Source organism: Hirundo rustica, chromosome 6 (assembly GCF_015227805.2).
Source record: "Hirundo rustica isolate bHirRus1 chromosome 6, bHirRus1.pri.v3, whole genome shotgun sequence".
Classification (NCBI taxonomy): Eukaryota; Metazoa; Chordata; class Aves; order Passeriformes; family Hirundinidae; genus Hirundo; species Hirundo rustica.
Window position 1 is genome coordinate 58,154,281 of NC_053455.1, and position 22,163 is coordinate 58,176,443.

Consider the following 22,163-nt stretch of genomic DNA (forward strand, 5'->3'; position numbering starts at 1 on the left):
TCCTTGGTGTTCCTGTGAAGGAAGACTACAAACAGCAGGTTTTTGGTCAAGTTTTGATGCTCTTTGTGGGAGTGAGTTGTTCTTGTCTTCCACATTAATACTGGAAGAAATCCGGGTTTATTTCTCCCTGCAAATTTTGGTCTGGGAGGTAAAATCTGATCAGGAAAAAGGGTCACGAGATGTGAGGAATCAGGTGAGTTTTACCCAAAATAAGGCTGCAAGGAGTTGATCTGTTGCAAGGAGAGGGCTTGAGCTGGGAGCCTGTTCTCATGACAGATAATCATCTAAGCTTAGGGTCTCTGAGGAGAAACCCCGGAATTTATCATGGAATCCATGGTTTAGGTTGGAAGGGACCTTATGGATCCTCTAATGATGATCCACAGGCAGGGATGCCTTGCACTAGCCCAGGTTGTTCCAACCCCTGTCCAACCTGGCCTTGAAGACCAATCATTTCATAGCAGCATCACCTGGATTATTTCCCAAATTATACGTATTCATTTCTATTTATTTGAACTGTATTATCAACATCTTACTCCTCGCAGTTAATCATGGCACCACAACATTTTGGGGGCCTACAGACTTTTAAAACCCTTTTCTTTCTCCACACTTCTCACAGGAATGGCACAAGTATCACCATATTTAAAAGTTTTTTAATACAAATATCCTGTTTGAACCTCAATTTCCATTTCACGGGAAGAAAGGGAAGAAATTTGTTTTATTTTCATTTGTTCTGACTCTCCTAAAGAAAATTTTAAAGCTGTCCTGATCTCTCACCAGTGCTTTGTCTCCTTTGGATCTTATAAACCAATGAGGTTTGCAGTTGTTTTTGGGGTGTTTTTTGCTGTTTTCAGTTTGCTTTTCAAATTCATAATGATTTCTAAAGTCAGGTTAAATTACTGGGGTTAATACTTGGAATCTGATGAGTAGCAACCCCCTTCTTCAGGAGGTGGAATAAACCCTCCACTGTGGGAAGTGGTTTATCAAACCCAATCAGTGTCTAAACCAGACTAAAACCATTTAAAAAAAAAAAAAAATCAGTAGTGAACTTTGACTACTTTAAAATGTATTTTGAACCCAACAGTAAATTCTGCAGTTCCTGTATCTCCGGGCTGTGTTTGCTGATAAAAAACACTGTCATTTTTAACATGTTTGTGCAGCAAACAGGAATATCCAGACTCTGCATCTCAGCTTTCCTGCAGCACCTGCACCAGGATGGCAGCCGAAGGAAATGGAACCCCCAGCGCTCACTTTGTCCTCTTGGGATTCTCTGAGCAGGGCAACATCCAGGTTGTCCTGTGTGGTCACCCTGCTGGGGAATGTGCGCCTGCTGGCGTTGACCCGGCTGGTTGCCCAGCTCCACACCCTCATGAGCAGCCTGTCCTTCCTAAACCTCTGCTATTCCTCCTGCATCGCCCCCAGGCTGCTCCGGGATCTCCTGCATGAGGACAAGGTCGTGCTTTGTGCCTCACGCAGCTCTATTTCTACGTGGCCTTCACCACCACCGAGTGCTACCTCTTGGCTGCCATGGCTACGGGTCCATCTGCGGTCCCCTGCTCTATTCCCTCTCCATGTCCCAAGGGATCTGTGCGCTCCTGGTGGCCGGCTCGTGCCTGGCTGGAGTCACCAACGCCACCCTCCACGTGTGCCTGGCCCTCGGGCTCAGCTTCTGCGGCCCCAGCGTCATCGACCACTTCTACTGTGAGGGGCCCCCGCTCTCCGTCCTCTCCTGCACGGACCCCGCGCCCAACGAGCTGGGGGTGTTCATCACGGCGGGATTCAACCTGGCTGCCACCATCCCGGACATCCTCCTCTCCTGCGCCTTCATCCCGGCCGCCGTCCTGGCACACACTCGGCAGCGGGGAAGCGCAAAGCCTTCTCCACCTGCGCATCCCACCTGGCCGTTGTGGTGCTCTTCTATGGATCCCTCGTGTCCATGTACTCCCAGCGCAGCTCCAGGAGCAAGACAAGGTGGCCTCTGTGCTCTACACCACGCTGACACCCATGCTGAACCCCTTCATCTACAGCCTGAGGAACCAGGAGGTGAAAGCTGGCCTCTGGAGGCTGATGGGGAGGAAACACTCAGCTGAAAAACAGTATTTCTTTTTTTTTATTATTTGTGTTTGCTGCCTGGTATTTTAATTTCAGGAATTTAAGCCCTTCTTGACCGCTTGTAGAGCTTGAGGACCTTCTTCACCTGTCCTGATTACAGCTTCTTGGGTCCATTTCCTTCTTTTAGAGGGGAAAAAAGAGAAACTTTTCTCCGGATGTCTGATTGTGACACTCTCCGGGTGTTTAGACATCAGGATATCCCAGATAATGTAAAAATAAAATGCAGCAGGAGAGTTTCTAAAGTGTTCTCCCTTCTTCCCAATTAGCAGCCGTAGCACTTCTCCAAATCCTGAGCTGTTTCCCAATCCCTGAATCTCCATTTCTCACACCAGTTCTTTTTACTTCCCCATGATGCCAAGAATCCAATTATATATTTCAAGGACAAATTTTATATATATTTAAAATTATTTCTATTTTAAGAAAAAAAAAAAAAAGGATAAATTCTATAAATGAACTTTCTTTATATCCATAAAGAAATAGATCTATTAAGATCTTTATAAATAAAAGTTTATATTTATAAAAAGAAGTGGGACATAAACCCTCAGGCTTCCATTGAACTTCCTGGAACTGATGGTGTTTACCTGTAAGTCTCCTGCTGAAGGAGCTGCTTCCAAAGCCACCATTCCAAAGGGAATTTGCTGTGTGCCACCACAGGGTGGGCAGAGACCCAATTCAAGGCCCAAGCTTGTTCAAAGAGCAGAGAGTCCTCATCTGGCCTCTCCTATGGATCATGGTGGAATTACAACTGCTGCTTCCTATCCCTATTTTGTTCATATTTTGGTTTTATTATTAAGCAGGTTTTGCTTAGTTTTGAGCAATTGTGCAATTTCCCCTCCAACATAAACCATGGGACACAGAGGAAGGAAAAACAAACTGTCAGAACTACAGCGAAGCTGAGCACAGAAGGAGCGGCAGGAATGCCGACCAGGAGCAAATATGGGGTAGAAACAGTTACAGAATCCCAGAACCATTCAGGCTGGAAAAGCCCTCTAAGATCATGGAGCCCAGCTGTTAACCCAGCTCTGCCAAGGCCAGCACGGCCATAACCCACGTCTGAGCTGTCTGTAGAGGTGAGACCTGAAAACTCCTTCCAGAGCATAGAGGAGCTCCTGGAGAGCTGCAGAGGGACTCTGGGCAAGGGCCTGGAGTGGCAGGACAAGGAGGGATGGCTTTACACTGACAGAGAATGTAGATTTGATATGGGAGAGAAATTCTTCCCTGTAAGAGCGGGGAGGCCCTGGCACAGGTTTCCTAGGGAAGCTGTGGCTGCCTCATCCCTGGAAGTGTCCAAGGACAGGGCTTGGAGCAGCCTGGGACAGTGGAAGGTGTCCATGGCAGGGGCTGGAATGGGATGGGATTTAAGGTCTCTAAACACAGTCCCACGCCAACACATTGACCCTCCAGCTTTTTGGCCCCAGAGCCTGGATCTGACAAACAAAGCAGCTGGAGAAGTTTACTTTGTCTTTAACAAGGAAGAAAGTTTCTGCCTTGTTTTCCTTCGCTAATTAGTCTCTCATGGCTCATTAAGAAGAACGAAAGAAATTGTTGAAAAGCCCTCTGAGAAGTTCCACGATGACAATTAAGAAACTTTCTTGGCAAAGCCCAGAAGATCTTGTTAAGCTGATGATCCCTTGAAGAGAGGTTGGTCTCCTAGGATCACTTCTTGCTCTGGGAACGGGAGCAGCATCCCTTGTGGTGGAAATAGCTGTAAACACCTGTACGGTGGGACCCTGGAGCTCAGACTTGCTGGTGGGCTTTCTCAATTCTTCATTTAAACCTGAAAAATCTTGAACTGGAGGAGAGTGAGTTTACACTGGATGTAGGAAAGAAATTCTTCCCTGTGAGGATGGTGAGGCCCTGGCACGGGTTTCCCAGAGAAGCTGTGGCTGCCCTGTCCCTGGAAGAGTTGAAGGCCAGGTTGGACAGGGCTTGGTCTAGCGGAAGGTGTGCCTGCCCATGGCAGGGGGTTGGAATGGGATGAGCTTTAGAGTGCCTTCCCACCCAACTTTGATATCAAACACCTCTGTCTTGTTAAGCCCTTCATCATTTAATTCTGTCAATTCCAGCTTCTTCATCCAGGTCCAAATCCAGCTTTCCCACTTGGCCCCAGACCTAAAACATCTCTTCTCCTGCTGTTTGTTTTGTTCTGTTTTGTTTTTCCTAGAGAACAAGGAGACTACTCACCTTCCATTTACTTTTCAAATGGAAGTGAATTCTCGAGTAACTCCTCAGAACACAGCATCTACACAACACAACGCCAAAGGGAAAGGTTTTCTGCCTCCACCTTTCCCTGCCGCAGCCAAGGCTCATCCCTCTGCAGCATCTGAACTCATCCCATACCAAAAAGGTGTCAACAGGTGGGGGACAACCAAAATGAGGGGTGTGGAGAAGAGGGGGAAGTGTCTGCTGAGCTTTTCCAGACCACCCAAATTGCCAAAGGAAGTTGCAAGATTGCGCTCAGTTTGCCCTCAAAAACAATAAATGTCCTTTCAAATTCGTTAGGATGAGTAGAAATTAGGAGGTTTTTTCCCATTACAAGTGCCTGCCAGGAAAAGATGAAGGATTGCTGATCTTTCCCCAGTGTTGTGGCTGTCCCTGTACATTCTTTATTGAGTCATAATTTGGAGAACGGGTTTTTTTGCCTTTTTAGGGCCTTCCCAGACCCAGACAGCTCCAAACTATCCATAGATCAGGTGTTGAGGATTTCTTCACCTATGGAAACCAAGTCATGTGCTTAAAGTTTGGGTGAAATGCACCAGTTAGGTTTGCATTACGTTTTTTGGTACTTGGACACTTGCATTTCCCTTGATATTCCAAGGTGTATCTTGAGATCCTGACTCGCATCAGCTTTTTATCCCTCTAAGTCAGAAAAAATGCACTTTTAAAGCCTTTTATCTTACTCATTTATCAATCAAATTTAAAAATACTCTTATTCTTCCCAAATGCTCCCTCCCACCCCAGCAGCTTGGCTCTAATAAATAACTCACAGGTAACAATGAGGAATTTTATTGGAGTTTAGGGACAAGGACAATAATCTTGCAAGAAAAATGCATATGGATCAGTGCAAAATAAGTTATAAACCAATAAAACTGTGATTTGCTCTGCCTGAGAGTAAGAGAAGTTTAATTGGAACAATATGCTGGAATAATTCTCTCTGATTTCTTCCGACAGCCTCGTGGCTGCAAAGGGAATTCAAGTTTGAGGCTCCCACTCCTGTTTCCTTCCAAGGAAGACGTGACTGTTGAAGTCTGTTTCTCCAGGATAGATATTGTAATTGAGTTTCGCGAGGGACTGCGGAAGAACCTTTGTAAAATTGTGAGGATCATGGAAAAATCCAAATAATTTAATTTATTTTATTATTATTCTTGCTTTGGAGGAACAGCTTGCTTCCACAAGGGCATGGAGTGGCAAGACAACAGGGAATGGCTTTAAGCTGAGAGTAAGTTTAGATGGGATTCTGGGAAGAAATTCTTCCCTGTGAAGGTGTGGGGACCCTGGCACAGGTTGCCCAGAGAAGCTGCGGCTGCCCCTGGATCCCTGGAAGAGTTCCAGACCAGGTTGGATGGGGTTTGGAGCAGCCTGGTCTATGGAAGGTGTCCCTGCCCATGGAGTGTAGGACCAGATGATCTTTAAGGTCCCTTCCAACCCAAACCATTCCAGGATTCCCTGCTGCCATGAGCTTCACCTCTCTGCTGCCGGCAGAGGTTCAACACCCTCCTCCTGCACTTCCCCAGCGCTGCCCTCACCTCCTTGTTCCTCAGGCTGTAGATGAAAGGGTTGAGCATGGGGCTGACCACGGTGTAGAAGACAGAGGCCACCTTGTCCCGGCCCCCGTGCCGGGAGGCCGGCTGCAGGTACACGAAGAACAGGGTGCCGTAGAACAGGGACACGGACACCGAGTGGGAGGCGCAGGTGCGGAAGGCCCCGGCCCTGCCGGGCGCCGAGCGCATCCCCAGGACGGCGCGGAGGATGCGGCCGTAGGAGAGCAGGACGACGGCGCCGGTGCCCAGCCCGTTGGCGGCGGCCAGGGCGAAGATGGCGACCTCGCTGCCGCGGGTGTCGGAGCAGGCCAGCCTCAGCACGGGGCTGGCGTCGCAGAAGAAGTGGTCGACCCGGCGGGGCCCGCAGAAGGAGCCCCCAAAGGTGCAGCCGGTGTAGACGAGGGCGCAGAGGGAGGCCACGAGGTAGGACCAGGCCACCAGCCGCCAGCAGGCGCGGGGGGACACGAGGGTGACACAGCTGAGGGGGCGGCAGACGGCCACGTGGCGGTCGTAGGCCATGGCGGCCAGCAGGTGACACTCGGCCGTGACAAAGAGAGCGAAGAGGCGGAATTGTGCCAGGCAGGCTGCCCAGGAAATGGTTTTATCCCCAGGTAACAGATCCGTGAGCATTCTGGGGGAGATGACGGTGGAATAGCAGACGTCGGCCAGGGAAAGGTGGGTGAGGAAGAAGTACGTGGGGGTGTGGAGGCTGGGAGCCACCCAAACCAAGACCATCAGCCCGATGTTCCCCACCAAAGTGATGGCATAAATCAACAGGAAGAGCCCAAAAAGAGGGGCCTGCGCCCAAGGAGCGTCTGTAATTCCCAGGAGGATGAATGTGGGCTGTGTGTGGTTTCCTCCCATGGCTGTTACCTGCTGAGGCAAAAGGAAGAAGGACAACAAAATGGTAAAACCCAGGATTCTGCTTTCTTTCATATTTAACTCAAATCAATCACCATTTTAATTGCCATACTTTTGTATGTTCCATATATTTTCCAAACATAAATTCTATACCCTTTTATTTACCAGTTGTCCAGAAAAGAACACAGAGCTTGAAAAAACACAAATGCCAAATTCGCTTTTCTGTGCTTGGATACCTATAATTATGGATTTATTCTGGCACATGTTAATTAAGAATGAAGAAAAAAAAAATCAGATATTTATTCCCTTTTGGTTTGAAAGAAATTCGTTTCAGAAGACACCTTGGAGGAATCTCACTGGAGATAACATAAACCTGGTGTGGGAAAAGTCCCAGTGCCAGTGAAATCCCAGATTACACCACACTAAGAACATTTTTCCTTGACTTTTAATTATTAATCCAGCCTATCAAACTGTTACATTACATATCACTCACACTGGATAAAAACCACAAGGATAAATTCATGTTTTATACCTTTCTGAGCTCCAGCAGGCTGAAACATCCAAAAATCATGGGAATTAAGATAAAATTTACATGGAATGGAAATGAACTTTAAAACAATCCAGTTCCAGAGGCTGATTTGTTAACAACTGCATTCTGCTGACAATTCTTTACAACTAAATTAGACTTCTCCTTAACACTTCCATAAATCCGTTTATCTTGCTTTAGCTGCCTAAGGAAAACAAAAACCAATTTGCAGAAGCCTTTGCTCCCATTTATTATTAAAAAATCCTACTTTTGTAAGGCTGTTTTCCAACACAGCCCCAAAAAAGAGGATATAAGGACATGAAGAAGGAAGTCAGCTCCTTTCTCTTGGATTTACAGCTCCTTCTGTGCCCTACTGTAGTTTTGGGAGCCAAGGCTTTATCCCAAATGCAGCAGAGAACATCCAGGCTGATGTGGAGAGGGATGTGCTCCTTCCCTGACTCCCACTCTGAGCCTGCGGGTGACAGGGTTGTAAATATGTTCCCTCAGCTCTCCTGAGACAAAACCCTCAGGGCTCCTCATGGCGCAGCAAATAAACAAAGAAAAGAGAGGGGGGGAAAAAAAGAGATAAAGTGGAATTCTAAAATCCATTGTGCTTCAGGGATCCCAAATCCATCGCGTGGATGAGCCACCACGTCACGTGGACACGCGGCACCAGCAACGACCGGATGGTCAGAGGGTCCCCAGGTGTCACACAAAGCACCTCCAGCTCTGGAGCTGCTCTCTGTGGACACCAGACAGCCCAGTTTTCCTTCAAGGACAGGATTATCCACAGGATTATCCACAAGAGGTACCTGCAACCCAGATGTCCACACCTGAGCGGGCGGCTCTGGGCACTTTCAGACAGCGATTAATTGTCCCAGAGCGAACTAATCTGCATTAATCACCTCATCGAGGGACTCCATCCACACCTTGACCCTCAAACTCTATTTAAGCTCAGCCCAAGGAGGTTGTTCCCCTCTGGAGTTATACTGGAGAGGTCCTGGTTGCCAGTTTAACAACGCGTGCACATCTTTGGGATCCCTTTAACCTACACCTTGTCTCGATCACTGATCCAGCCCTGGCCAGGGACTGAGCTGGGTTTTGGATGTTTCAGCCTGCTGGAGCTCATTGAGTTATAAAATGTGAATTTATCAATGTGAACTTTATCCAGAGTGAATGATATATAATATAACAGTTTGATAGACAGGATTCATAATTAAAATAAATAAAGGATAAATTAAAAAATACAGGATTTAGGTCAACCTTGGACCTGCCTCGCTGCCACCAGCTCACCTGGTGGTTTGGAGCCTTGGCTCAGAGAACATCAGGAGGCTTGGAATAAATCTGGTTCTGATTTCTGAAGCAAGCTGGAAGGTGTTAAAATAAGGGTTTTGGGGAAGTCAATGATGATTTGGGGCAATACAGTCCTGGAAAAAGATAAAGTAGATCTGATTTGAGTCAATGTCAAAGAAATGGAGCAGAAATATTCATGAAAGCAAAAATTGCCATTTTTCTTAGAAAATGCACAAAGGCAGGGGAAGGATATAGTGATAAACTGTTCAAAGATTTATAGTTAATTACCTGATAATTATTTAACTCCTTTTACAAGATATTTAGCCTTCTCAATTGTTCTTTTCGAAGTATCAAATGTTTCTCATAGAAATGCCTGGATTCCCTGGGTTTATTTATTATTTTGAGAAGAGAGTGGGTGTTTGAAGGTGTGCCTGGGGAACTGGGAATAAAGCAGGAACTAATGGGAGTCAGTGGAGAAATTTTGGTATGGAAACTCACCAAATTCCTCACCAAATACTGACATTCAAATGTTGTTGTTTGCAGAGCTACACCCAACCAAAACATCAGCACGATCTGGATGATCTTTAGGGCCCCTTCCAACCCAAACCATTCCAGGATTCTGTGACCCTGCGTGGGTCTCCTTTGGACATGGCACATCCTCTTCCAGCCTACCTGGAGTCACTTGATCCCCCTAATTCTACTTAAGATATCATAAGATGTGCTTAAAGTTATTGATAACAGACAGCTTAATCCCATCCCTGGATCCAAACTGTACTTCGTGGGCAGCTGAGATATTCCTGGGAGTACCTGGAGCAGAAAAAGAAGGTTTAATGAGCTCTGCATCATGTTCTGACAGGTGGGTCCCGCACAGACCTCCCACTGCTAGATCAGGAGTAGCCTGGAAGCCTTTTGGGCTCATTCCTTACCTGGAGGCTTGGATCAGCCCTCAACCCCTGTAATCCCAGCTGGCTGCTCCAGGGATCCATCCAGGACAGCCTAAGATGTTTGCAATGGATACCTGGAACAAACCCACCCCCCGACCCTGAAGTAAAGTGATATTCACTATAAAAATTAAATAATATTTCTATTAAAGGATGTTTTGCTGATGGAGAGGGCTCCTCAATGAACCTTCTGATCCCAATGCTCCTCTGGTGAGGTAAGAATTGGATTTTTATCTTTAATCCTTTTATTCTGATTTGTCATGTTATCAGGGACAGGGAATTCTGTCTGGCTCCTTTCTTTCCCTCCTTCATGCCAGGGTTCTCATCTATACCTTGTTTTCAGCTGGAAATGAAGTGGAATTCATGGAGGTTTGTGAGGGAGAAGAAAATCCAGTAACCTGTGGGTGTTGGTGCACGCATTTAACCCAAGAATGTTTTGCATGTTTTATATAAACACATGGGATAATGTACATTTGATATTGGATTTTAATATGTATTTATAATTTTGGATCAGAATGGACATCTAGGTGATGCCTGGCCCTAGGATAGGAAGTTGTACAGTTATATCCATATACATTTACAGACATGGGGCTTGGAGCACCCTGGGCTAGTGGAAGGTGGCCCTGCTCATGGCAGCGGGGAGGAACTGGGTGATCCTTAAGGTCCCTCCCATCCCAAACCATCCCAGGATTGCGTGAAAGGTGTCAGGATGCTCTGTATAAAGGTTATGTGGGTTTAACACACGAGACATTCCAGACACCTGTGATTTCTGGGCTGGATCAGGGAGGCAGCTCCCATGAAAAGCCTTTTCTAGGCAAGATGGAAGGACAGCATCTAAATGGATTAATTTGCAGTTTTAATGCAGTTGGGAGATAATGAGATATCACTCATAAGCCAAGTCAATGAACTAATTAATGAATAGCTCCATATTAGAAAACTGGGTAAATTTCCAGGTTCAATTGAACCAGTCACCTTTGCCCTGTCTTTTTTCCACTCCCAATTTCTGCCTTCAAACAAAGCTCTAATTAGCTTTCCACTTTATGCCCCTGGCGGTTTGCTAAAAACAAAGTCAGGAATATTACCAGTGGAGTTTGTATCCGGAGATTTGCACTTTGGCAGTGGGGAGAAGGGACTGAAAAATAACAAAGCAAGGCAAGAAAAAACCTGAACAACTGAAATTAAAAAAATGAAGGGTGACAATTATTTTAAAAGTCCAATTTTTAGGCAAGAAATAACTCCTGACAGAAATTGCAGCTCCCTCATTTCTCCACATTCTAGATGAAAACTTGATGCTGGAAAGGATGACAAATCAACCTCAGTTTTGTTGTCAAAAAAAAAAAATCCTTTCCTTGTAAAAAGTTGCATTTCTTCTACTTCCAAATGAATTTAATTCCTGTTTTTGCATGAACAACCTAATTTTGCTCCTTTAGTGCACAATGGTGCTCCATTGTCAATCCCAAGGGACATTAAAGAGCCACAAAAATCCTTTAAAGGTATGAAATGGACAACTGGAAGGGCAAAAAGGTTAAGAAAAACAGTATTTCCTGTATGTCATCACCATCTATTGGACATTGCTGAGAACATGATCTCTTTTTTATTTTACATGAAACCTTTTTTATTTCCTGTAAGCCTTGGGTAGCAAAGTCTCTTGTTCCTGCTCAGGAAACTGAGAAATAGGCAATAAATAAAACAAGGGCATCATGTGGCTGATCCCACCAGGATGTTTTATTTTCCAAGCATCAGCTCCTGAGCCTGTTGAAAATATTGGGTGTTTGAAGTTCTCCTCGCATTTGGAAATGATGCTTTGAACTGCACTTTATTTTCGTCTTAGGACAATTCTCAGCTGATGCTTCAGGTTGTCTGAATCCTTCAGGTGGGGTGAGATGGGATAGAGGGAAGAAATTCTTCCCTGAGAGGGTGGTGAGGCTCAGGAATGGATTTCCCAGAGAAGCTGTGGCTGACCCATCCCTGGAGGTGTTTAAGGCCAGGTTGGATGGGATGATCTTGGTGGATCCTAGGACAGCTCATTGGAAGCTCTTCTACTGCTTTGCCCAAAGATTCTATGGAATTTGGGTGCCACAATGGAGATCCTCACCACAGGAGGACAAGGATGAACACTCCATTAATTATTCCACACCAACCACCTACTTCTCAGCAGGAATAAAATATAAACCATGGGGTTTAGTTGAATTTATTTCCATTCCAGGTGTCCGATCCGTCACACAAAGTAAAGTTGGTTGGCTGAGTAAGGAAAAGTGAGGCTGGACTTTAGTTAAGCAAGAAATCAAGGTCAATTCTCTGATGGCAGCAGGTGGATTCTGCCTCTGGGCGTAAATTCAGCCCCAAAAACGTTTGGTTTCCCTTATTTTTATCACCTCTGGCATCTCCATCTGGGTGATGAAAAGCAGCTCTAAATTCTCCTTACTAACTCCAGGAGACCATGGAACACCTGAAAGGAGATGTCGGGTTCTGGGGGTGAAACTCAGCCCTTCAACCAAGGCTCATGCAAAAATGAGGATTTCCAGGTTTGGATCCATTTGTCAGGAGCCGGCAGTGCCTACTCTTGGTTTACTCTCTGGTGTAACTCTGTCGAGCCACGATTATCCAGGAGAAAAATCCATATTTATTTATTCTATCTGTCATAGAGTGGGGTTTTAGGAGCTGCTGATCTCTCCCTGGTGAACAGCAAGTTGGAACATGAATTTATCTTTTAGATCCATATCAAGCATCACTTTTAAACCAAAGCAAGGTAAGACAAATCCCAGCTCTTTTTCCCACATCAAGAAAAGATACACCAAGAGAAGTCCCATTTTCCAATGCTTTCACCTAAAAAATCTCTTCCCGAGACATGGGGAGCAGGTATTTATTCCTCAAGTGCTCAGACTGGATAGGCAATTGTCAAAAGATGAGAAATAATTAATTTCTCCCTGGAATTATCAGGAAAATCATGGAATTCCATGTGCAAGTGGATTGAGAAAAACTAGGAGGAGGCCTTGTAACTTATTTATGATTTAATTATTTTGGTATGGTATTTCCCTTCTCAATGGCTTAAATATACCCCTGGTTCCAAGTATGTTGACTGAACAGGAATACTGGTGCCAGGAACACGGAAAAAATTGTGTTTTTTCTCTTTCAAGGAGGATTTACCTTTTATTGACTGAAGGTTTTGTAACTGCCTGACAAAAAAAAATTGACATTCCTATCATTATCAATGGATTGATGTGCATTAAACACTTCAATCTAAAGACAGAAAGCAGATGAACTGCATATATAAAATGTTCAGTGTGGCTGGAGAAAATTAGACTTTTGTCTAATTTTCTGAATTTATTCACAATTTTTCACAAGAAACAATTTCTGTGCCTGAATTTATTCTCCTGGGCTTCACCACCCGAGTGGAACCACAGGTGATGTTTTTCGTCTTGTTCCTTGTCCTCTACATGGTCACTCTCCTAGGAAATCTGGGAGTCATTGTGTTGATCTGGATCGATCCATGCCTCCACACCACCCCCACGTACTTCTTCCCGAGTCACTTGTCCCTGCTGGACATCTTCTACTCCTCTACCATCATCCCCCAGAGCCTGAGGGATCTTTTGGTGGAGAAAAAGGTGACTTCTTTCACGAGATGGGTCACCCAACCCTTCTCCTTCGCCACCTGGGCCACCACCCAGTGCCACGTGCTGGCCGCCATGGCCTACGACCGCTACGTGGCCATCTGCAGGCCCCTGCTCCAACACCCACGCCAGCGAGGCCATGGTGGCCACCGTGGTGGGCTTCAACGTGCTGAGCACCACGGCTTTCATCCTGGTGTCCTACTCATCCGTCCTCGCCGCCGTCCTGCGGATCCGCTCGGCGGTCGGGTGGCTCAAGGCTTTGTCCACCTGCGCCTCCCACCCGGCTTCCGGCGCTCTGTACCACGGCGGCTCCATCCTCACACACCTGCACCCATCTCCAGACGCTCCCTGGAGCAGGACAAGTTCATCTCCCTGGTGTCACCGTCCTCATGCTGAGCCCATTCATCTACAGCCCCAGGAACACGGACGCGAGGAACGCCGTGAGGGAAGCAAAAAGTAGGATCCTCACTGCCTGGTCCATCCGTGGCTCCCGGTCAGCTGATAGGAGAGGACAGCCCCGCTGTGGTGAGGGGTGATAGATTTTGGACCCTCAGGAAGAGAGGTTGGGTATCAGAACCTCAGGATTCCAGGGTCATAGTCTGGACTCATCTTTCAAGCCATTGGTGCCATGATCTCCCTGCAGCAGGGAGATGAGATGAGACATCTCCTGGCATTGTCCGGAGCGCAGGAACGCAGGGGAAACAGGGTGGCAGGGCAGAGGCTGGGTGGGAGATGGGAGACCACCCTCAGGGACACTCCCTGTGCTGCAGAACAGGAGCTGGGGAGACTCCAACCCTTCAAGGGGATTTCTCCCCCTTTTTTGGGGGGTGCCCATGTGGAAATGGCTTTTCTGGAAGCACCAAGCTGCTGGCCAGGACACTTGGACTTGTTTTGTGCCTTCTCTGGAGGAAAGGAAAAAGGGAGATGGGGGAGTCCGGGGGGTGATGATGCCATTTGGGACACCTTAATGTCTGTGGAGGGGGAACAGGTGAGTGAGGAATGAGGGGGGGGTCAGGCAGGGTCCCCCCAAAACCCAAGCAAGGTTATAGCCCCAAAATGCCTGAAAATTCTTGAGGGGTTTGCGTGTAAAATACTTAAAACTGCAAAGACTCTAATTTTCCATGCATTGAGAAATAATCTCAATTTTTATATAAATTGTTTAAAAATAGCCCCCTCTGCTGTGTTATAGTCAGGATTTTAGACTGCAAGAAGTTCTGAATACGGACCTGTAGGATTTGAAAATAAAAATACGCCTGTGTATATAAACGAAACAAAATAATCTGTATGAAGGAACTAGAAGCGGCTCTGTGTACGCGGAATTTTTCCGTCTCCTCCACCGGGAACCCCCGAAATCCGGGATCTGGGATGGGATTGAAATCGGGGTTTACCACGGTTAAAAAAAAAAAAAAAAAAAAAAAAAAAAAAAAAAAAAAAAAAAACCAACAACAAAAAAAAACACCGCTGCGCATGCGCGGTGGCCGCTACGCCCTCAGTGCTGCCGTCGTGTGGGCACAGCCGGTACTGCAGCTCCCAGCACTTCCGTGGCTCCGTCGGCTCCGGGACCGGAACAAGGAGCTGGACCGGGACCGGGAGACGGAACTGGACCGGCACCAGGACATGGAGCCGGAGCGGGACCACGGCTGGGACCTGCCATGCGGGGCCTGCAGCGGGGCCGCTCCCGGCAGGAACCGCGGCCGCTGTGCCGGGAACGCAGGCGCGGAGCCGGGAGCGGCAATGGCGGAGCCCGGGGAGCAGCGGGGCCGGGCCGGGGACACCAGGGGCGGCTGCGCCGGGCTCGGAGGTGAGCGGGGAACGGGGACAGCCCCGAGTGGGAGCGGGGACAGCCCCGAGTGGGAGCGGGGACAGCCCCGGCGGGGAGCGGGGACAGCCCCGAGTGGGATGGCCCGGGAGCTGCGGGCACCGGTGCTGCCTCGGCCGTGCGGGGCCCGGGGCGTCGCTCCGGAGCGGATTCTGTAAGATTCAAAATGAACATTTTGGGGGTAAAATGTGAGTTAATGCGCAGGGTAGGGAATGAGTGTTCTGAGGTAAAAGGGAGACAATCAGTAGTGGAGGTGGGGGAAGTCCCAGACGAGATGTAATGGATTGTAAAATCCACGTGTGAAATCAGAGCTCTTCCAGCAGCTTTCCTTCCCTTTGCCCCCCAGGTGTTCTCCTTGTTTCCTCGTTTTCAGGAGGGAACAGAGTTTGGGATGACACAGCTTTGGAGAGTTCGGAGTTTCCCTTTCCTGTGCAGGGATGTCAGGATCTGGAGGCGCTCCCGTTTCCCTGTAGGAGGATGCCCTGGGGAATGTCCTTAGCAGGGATTTGGCTCCTGTGGAGCCTCCCAGGATGAGCCGTGCTGGGCTGGGATCCTGTGCAGGTCCTTGCACCACCCTCACTCCACAGACTCCGGGAGCTGCCGGGGTCTCTTTCTGTACCGGCCCAGCTGGGTCAGACCCGATGGGCCCTCCAAGTGCAGGATTTCTCTCTTACCTCCCTCCAAGTGGATTTACCTCTTGCTCTCACTGAAATCAAAGTCCTGATTCAAAAACAGAATTGATTTCTCAAGAACAATGTGCAACAGAAGCCTTTTTTTTTTTTGTTCTTTGTTTCTCCAATTTCCAGTCCTGTTTATTTCTCTTGCAGCAAAAATAATGAATGTCACAGAAGTAAAAATGGGGAAGGGGAATAAATGGAATGTAAATGGAAATGCTGATTTTTTTTAATTTGGGCAGGAACCACTCAGTGTTCAAAATGTTTAGGCCACAGCAATATGAGCACAGCCATGGGAATACCCAGAAACTACTGAGTGCAGTCCAGACACACCTTCTACTAGCCCAGGGTGCTCCGAGCCCCATCCAGCCTGGCCTTGGACACTTCCAGGGGTGGAGCAGCCACGATTTCTCTGCGTTTATGGCAGAGGAGGAAATTTCCAGCAGGAGCTGAGACGTTTCCTTTGCTCTGCCCAGCCCCAGCAGGGCTTTGGGAGGCAGAGGATGTGGGAACAGGAGCTTTTCCCACTGCCTCGGGGGAGTCTCTGATGTCCCAACCCCAGCAGAGCAAAGGTCTGTGGTTTAACATCCCGTGCAGAGGAGATGCCAGGCCAGGAGCAGGGATGGCACCGGGCAGAGGGGTGAGCGTGCAGAGGGTGCCACCAGCCCGTCCCTGCTGCCAGCTTTGGGATGAGCAGGCTGCTGACTGTCCCTGCCACTGCCCCGCAGGATGAGGAAGCCAACCCTGCCGAGGAGGAAGAGGAGGAGGTGTGGGAGGATGGAGACGGCGGCCACCGAAGGCTGGGGCAGGCACAGCTCCAGGTAGGAGACGTTGCCTTCCAAGGAGAGGGACTCGTCTGTCCCGTTGGGATTTGGGCTGTGAGGGCAATGGCACAAAGGGGTTGGTTCCATTTTCGTATTCGGGTTCTCGTGTGCCTCAGGAGAGATTTGTGGAGAGGTCATTTTAGTGAGTTTGCACTGGGTTTGAAGGAACGTGACCCTGGGGCAGAAATCCCTGCACAGCTTCTGTGTCCCCCCATGGCTCATCTGAGCAGTCCTTGGGCCGGGCCTCCTTGTTTCCTCCTTTTCCAGGCCCCAGATGGAGTCCTTCCTTCCCCAAGGGAGGAGAAAACCAGCAGGATGTGAACCACAGGTGCTGCTTTAGCAAAGGCCCTCCAGCCTGGGAAGGAGCTTTTGGCTCCAGACACATTCCCAGTCCCCAGGAGCAGCAGGACCTGTGCTGTCCCCAGCAGGTGAGGCAGAGGTGCCTTTCCTTCCTTCCTTTCCTGCTGCACTTTGGCTTTTTGAGGGGTCTCTGGGGGTCTGAGGGAGAAGTTCTTTGTCATTCCAGTGCAGAATTAACCCTGGTCCCACTAAAAGCAGGAGGAATCATTTTATCCTTGGTTTTGGGTTCACATTTTGTGTTTCCTCTCTGTTGCTGACACCGTGTGGTGAAGCAGCAGCTCCCAGCTTTTCAGTGCTGCTCCCAGCTCAGTTCGTAGCTGTAAACAAGAAGCAGTAATTGGTGCCCTATGGTAATTGGATTAAGGACAAGGCCTCGCTCTTTGTTGAATATTCCAGGGAAAAACTGCCAAAGAACGAAGAGAACAAAGCGAGAGCCTCCCCCAGTGCAAACCTGCCCAGCCCCACGCTGGGTTTGCTACACACAGGGCTCAGTCCCTGCTGGAATCCCAGCCACAGCCCCAGATCAGCATGCACTTTCAGGTCTCACAGCCTGACCAGGACAATCTCCTGCCTCTGGACATGGAAAATCGGTTTTCCACTGTTACGGCACTGGCTTGAGGTAATTATGAAATGTTGTAATGGTTTTTAAATTGTGCACATGGAGGAAGTTCGCTGGAGCAGCCAACACTGCTCCACTTTTATGGACAATCCTCTGGGTTTGGGATCCTGATTTGTGGGTGTGAAATCTTCTCACAGAATCCTCTGAGGGTGAAACAAAGACGAGGAACCTTTTGGGATGGAAGGACCCAGAGCAAGTTGTGGGAAAGGAAAATTAAAGATAGTGAGTGCTAAAACCTTTGTTATTCCCTTGTCCTGAGCTCTGTACTCGGGAATTGGTCAGCTCTGGAAATTTCCTGGAGACACTGGAGAATGATCCCAGGTCTGCTGAAAAGTGGGAAATCTCGCTGGCAATTGCAGCCCCTGAGGGAGGGCAAAACCTGCAGGAGCTCAGTCTGTGAGTGTGTGAGGAATAAGAAGGGAGGGACAAAAGTGTGGATCATCCTGTGCCTCAAGGAAAAGCCCTTGACTGGAAGACCGGAGTGCTGTTCCACAGGGAGCCCCTGCACAGGCCCTGGGAATGTGCTCATCCCTGCTTCCCTTCCAGAGCAAGAGGAGCGCCCCCAGTGCTGTTGGAGACGTTCCTGACTGGAACTGGGGCTGACTGGGCACTTTCCCGTTTGTTTTCCTGCAGGATGTGGGCCATGAGCAGGGAATTGGCTCCAGCAGGGCCCAAGATCACTGTGGGCTCTGTGGCAGGGACAACTCCAGAGCCGGACAGGGGAGGGGCCCTTCACCCACACTCCCGAAAAGCTGAGAAGGGAACACACCTGCCTGCAGCTGGCTGCAGCTCCTGGAGCTGTGGGGTTCTGGCACGCTCAGGAACGTGGGATAATGCCAGAATCATTCCAGCCTTGGGAATCATGGAGTTAACACTGGCCCTTGAGGCTGTTCCTGGCAGGCTCCTGCCCATCGCCACAGGCTGCAGATGGCTGTGGAAGTGATGGAGGCATTCAGGGAATGCTGACTGTTCTTCCCTCGCTTTGGCAGTGTGGTCAGTAAAAATATTAATTGAGCTCTTCCAGCAGGGAAACGTTTGAGCAAGAGGTGCTGAAAAGAATTGGAGCTTCTGGTTTTAAGTCTCCAACTTAAAATCCGCCCTGGATTGCCACCGGTCCGATTTTCATGCACTGGTCACCGTGGCCAGGAGTGTCCAGTCCTGCTGGAAGTGCACTGGACCAGGATGTCATTTTCATCTCATGCAGGCTGAGACCCTCTGGGTGACCCCCAGTCACTGGAAGGACCGGACTGGGCTCCCAGGGCACTAATTCCAGGTGTTCTGTTTCTGGGAATAGCACAGGAGCCTTTCCCTTGCCCAGAGGAGCAGCCAGTGCCTCCCTTAGTCCACAGATCTCCAGGATGGAACACGGAGAAAATACAGGAATGTGGAAATCCCCCACAACTGAGAGTTTACATGTGGATTACATTTTGGATTTATAATGTTAAAGTGGGGGTGTGGAGTGGCTTCTCTCCTGTTCATTATTGTACTCACTGTTTTTGTTGCTCTCACTGTTATTTATTGTGTGTTGTCATTAAATTACTATATTTGTCTTGGTTTCCATTACTAAACTGTTCTGAGCCTGATTTTTGTCTCTGGTCTCTTCCCATCCCACTGGGGCTGAGGGAGCTGCTGCTGGTGCCCGGCGGGCTCCAGCCATGGCCCGGGGCGCTCCTGGGGCTCCCAACCCGACGGACCGGGGCAGTTCTGGGGTTCACAGAGAGAGCCAGGGCTGCGTTTTGGGGGCTCAGAACCGGGCGCATTTGGCCAAGTACAGAAACAGACACTAAGTCCTGGTTTGGGGGACTTAAAACCAGGGTCCCTCAGACAGCATTTGGGATCTCAGAGAGATCAAGTCCTGCATTTTAGAGGCTTGAAGCAGAGACTGTATCCTGTGTTTGGGAGCTCTTGAAGCCGGGCTCAGTCAGCCGTGTTTGGGCTTCACCAGAAGAGATTTAAGTGCTGCATTTTGGGGGGCTTGAACGAAAGCCCGAGGGCAGCGTTTCGGTGCTCCGAGCGGGCCCCTCTGGCCCGGCCGAGTCGGTGTCTCTGAGCTCCGAGCGGTGCCTCGGGCACGGCCCCGGGCCGCGCTCCCCCGGCCGCACCGAGAGCTCCGCAGCGCGGGGCTGGCGGCGGAGCCCCGGGGCCGCCTCCGGGCTCGGCTTTGCGGCTCCGGGCGGGCGCGGGGCGCAGGGGGAGCCCGGCCCGGCGCCTCGGGCCGAGCGCGGCACCCCGGGGGCTGCCCGGAGCCCCGGCGGGTCGCGGCCCCGGCGCCCGCCCCGGAGCGGCTCCTGCCGGTGCCGGTGCCGGTGCCGGTGCCGGCGCCGGTGCCGGTGCCGGTGCCGGCCCCGCCTCGGTCCCGCGGGCCCGGGACCCACACTCCGCCCGGCGGGGGAGAGGCGGCACCGCCCGGGACCCCCAGAGACCCCGGCAGGACCCGGAGCCGAGGCCCCGGTCCCGGGGGCGGCCCCGGTCCGGCCCAGTGAGAGGGGCGGGGCCGGGAGCGACGGCGCGGCCGCCATCCCGGGAGGGGCGGGGCCGGGGCTGTGGGGCGGGGCCGGGCTGTGGGGCGGGGCTGTGGCGGCGGGGCCGGGGCTGTGGGGCGGGGCCTGAGGCGGTCCTGGGGCGGGGCCGGGGCTGTGGGGCGGGGCCGGGGCTGTGGGCCGGGGCTGTGGGGCGGGGCCGGGCGGGGCCAGGGGCGGTCTCAGGTGCGGTCTCAGGGGCGGCTCCAGGGGCGGCTCCAGGGGCGGGGCCGGGCCCAGCGCAGGTGCGCGGGGCTCCAGCGCGGCTGCGCGGGGCGGGGCAACAGCGCGTATGCGTGGGGCGGGGCCAAGGTGATTTAATCTCTGGAAATCGCCCTCGCCGCCATTTTCTCACTCAGCGTTGGAGGGGGCTGCTGCCGGACCGGGCTCCACCGGCGAGGCTTCCTCTACCCCTTTTTCTTCCTCCTCTTTCTCCTGTCCTTATCCTCCTCCTTCTTCCCCCTCTTCTCCCCTCTTCTCTACCCCTCTAGCTTCCTTCTCCCCCCGTCCTCCCTGTCCCTCCCAGCCCCCCTCCTGCTCTCCCCTCTCCCCTACCCTCTCGCCATCCTCCCCTGCACTTCCCTGTCCCCCCCCTCCTTTCCGCTCTCGCGCTGCCCTCTCCCCAACCCGACTCCTCTCTGTTCCCCCTCTGTTCCCGCCCTCTTCCCCCCCCTCTTCCCCCTCTGTTCCCCCTCTGTTCCTGCTCTCTTCCCCCTCTACCCTCCCTCTGTCCATCATCTCTCCTCCCCACCTGGCCTTTCCCTTCCCCCTTTCTCCCTACCTCACCCCATCCCTCCCTGACCCACCCTCTGTCCCCCTCTCCCTCTTCCCCCGCAGCCGCGGGGTTCGGGGTGCCGGAGAATAAAGCCCAGAGGGCCGGAGCCCGGCGCCCCCACCCTCGCCCCCGCCCCACACGGGGCCGGGCCCGCTCGGCGGGTCCCCCCATGCAGTTCACAAGCACGGCCCGACACCGCCGGGGCTCCGGCTTTCCCCACATCACACGGGGGCTCCCCGGGGAGGTCGGGGTGGGGGGTTTAGAGAGGGCCCCCTCCTCCGGAGGGGGTCCCGGGGGGGAGGGCGGGTGGGGAGGGGGGGTGGGGGGGTAGGGCCCCCTCCGGAGGGGGGGGGTCCCTGGGGGGGGGGGGTCGGGTCGGGCCCCCTCCGGAGGAGGGGCCCGGGGGAGGGGGCGGGGCGGAGGGGGGAATTCCCCCCCCTCCAGTCCCGGCCTCTTTCCCCGGACCCCTCCTCCGGACGGGGCTCGGCCCGGCCCCCTCCCCGGGACCCCCTCCTCCGGACCGGGGCCCGGGGGGAGGGAGGGGGGCGGGTGGGGTGGGGGGGGAAGCAGAGGGGGTCACGTCACTCTGCAGCGTGAGCATATAGAGATCACCGCGCAAACGAGCAGCCTCCCCTGTCCTGCCCTCCCCTCCCCACCCGCCCCCCCTCCCTCCCCCCGGGCCCCGGTCCGGAGGAGGGGGTCCCGGGGAAGGGGCCGGGCCGAGCCCCGTCCGGAGGAGGGGTCCGGGGAAGGAGGCGGGCACTGGAGGGGGGATTCCCCCCTCCGCCCCGCCCCCTCCCCCGGGCCCCTCCTCCGGAGGGGGCCCGACCCGACCCCCCCCCAGGGACCCCCCCCCTCCGGAGGGGGCCCTACCCACCCCTACCCCCCTACCCCCCCTCCCCACCCGCCCTCCCCCCCGGGACCCCCTCCGGAGGAGGGGGCCCTCTCTAAACCCCCCGCCCCGACCTCCCCGGGGAGCCCCCGTGTGATGTGGGGAAAGCCGGAGCCCCGGCGGTGTCGGGCCGTGCTTGTGAACTGCATGGGGGGACCCGCCGAGCGGGCCCGGCCCCGTGTGGGGCGGGGGCGAGGGTGGGGGCGCCGGGCTCCGGCCCTCTGGGCTTTATTCTCCGGCACCCCGAACCCCGCGGCTGCGGGGAAAGAGGGAGAGGGGGACAGAGGGTGGGAATGGGAGGCAGAGAGGGTGGCCGGGATCAAGGAAGGAGGGCAGGTGAGGGGGTCGGGGTGTGCAGGGCAGCAGGGAGGGGGCAGGGGGAGGTGGGGTTGGGGTGCAGGACGGGTGGAGGGTGGAGGATGGAGCACAGGTGGCGGGGCAAGGAGCAAAGAAAGAGAGAGGAAAGGGGAATAGGGGGAGGTGAGGAGGGAGGAAGGAGGGGGAGAACTGAAGGCAGGTGGGGAGGAACTAGGGGGAAGGGGAGCATGGACAGGGGGCAGGTGGGAGCCGGGGTGGGGG

The 22,163-nt window shown here is 52.1% G+C and overlaps 1 protein-coding gene and 2 pseudogenes across 1 annotated transcript; 2 read left to right on the top strand and 1 right to left on the bottom strand.

Annotated features, from left to right (window-relative positions):
* The first annotated feature begins 1,212 nt into the window (after positions 1–1,212).
* LOC120754230 (olfactory receptor 8D4-like) lies at positions 1,213–2,181 on the top strand (annotated as a pseudogene).
* A 3,557-nt stretch (positions 2,182–5,738) lies between these two features.
* On the bottom strand, positions 5,739–6,737 carry LOC120754560 (olfactory receptor 8U3-like). The gene has a single exon (XM_040068313.1). It carries the CDS (start codon positions 6,732–6,734, stop codon positions 5,739–5,741), a length of 996 nt encoding a protein of 331 aa, XP_039924247.1. The 5' UTR covers positions 6,735–6,737.
* A 5,451-nt stretch (positions 6,738–12,188) lies between these two features.
* LOC120754231 (olfactory receptor 10A7-like) lies at positions 12,189–13,638 on the top strand (annotated as a pseudogene).
* The last annotated feature ends 8,525 nt before the right edge of the window (positions 13,639–22,163 follow it).

Coding starts and splice junctions, on each gene's coding strand:
- LOC120754560 (XM_040068313.1), bottom strand. CDS start 6,734: ATGGGAGGAAACCACACACAGCCCACATTCATCCTCCTGGGAATTACA.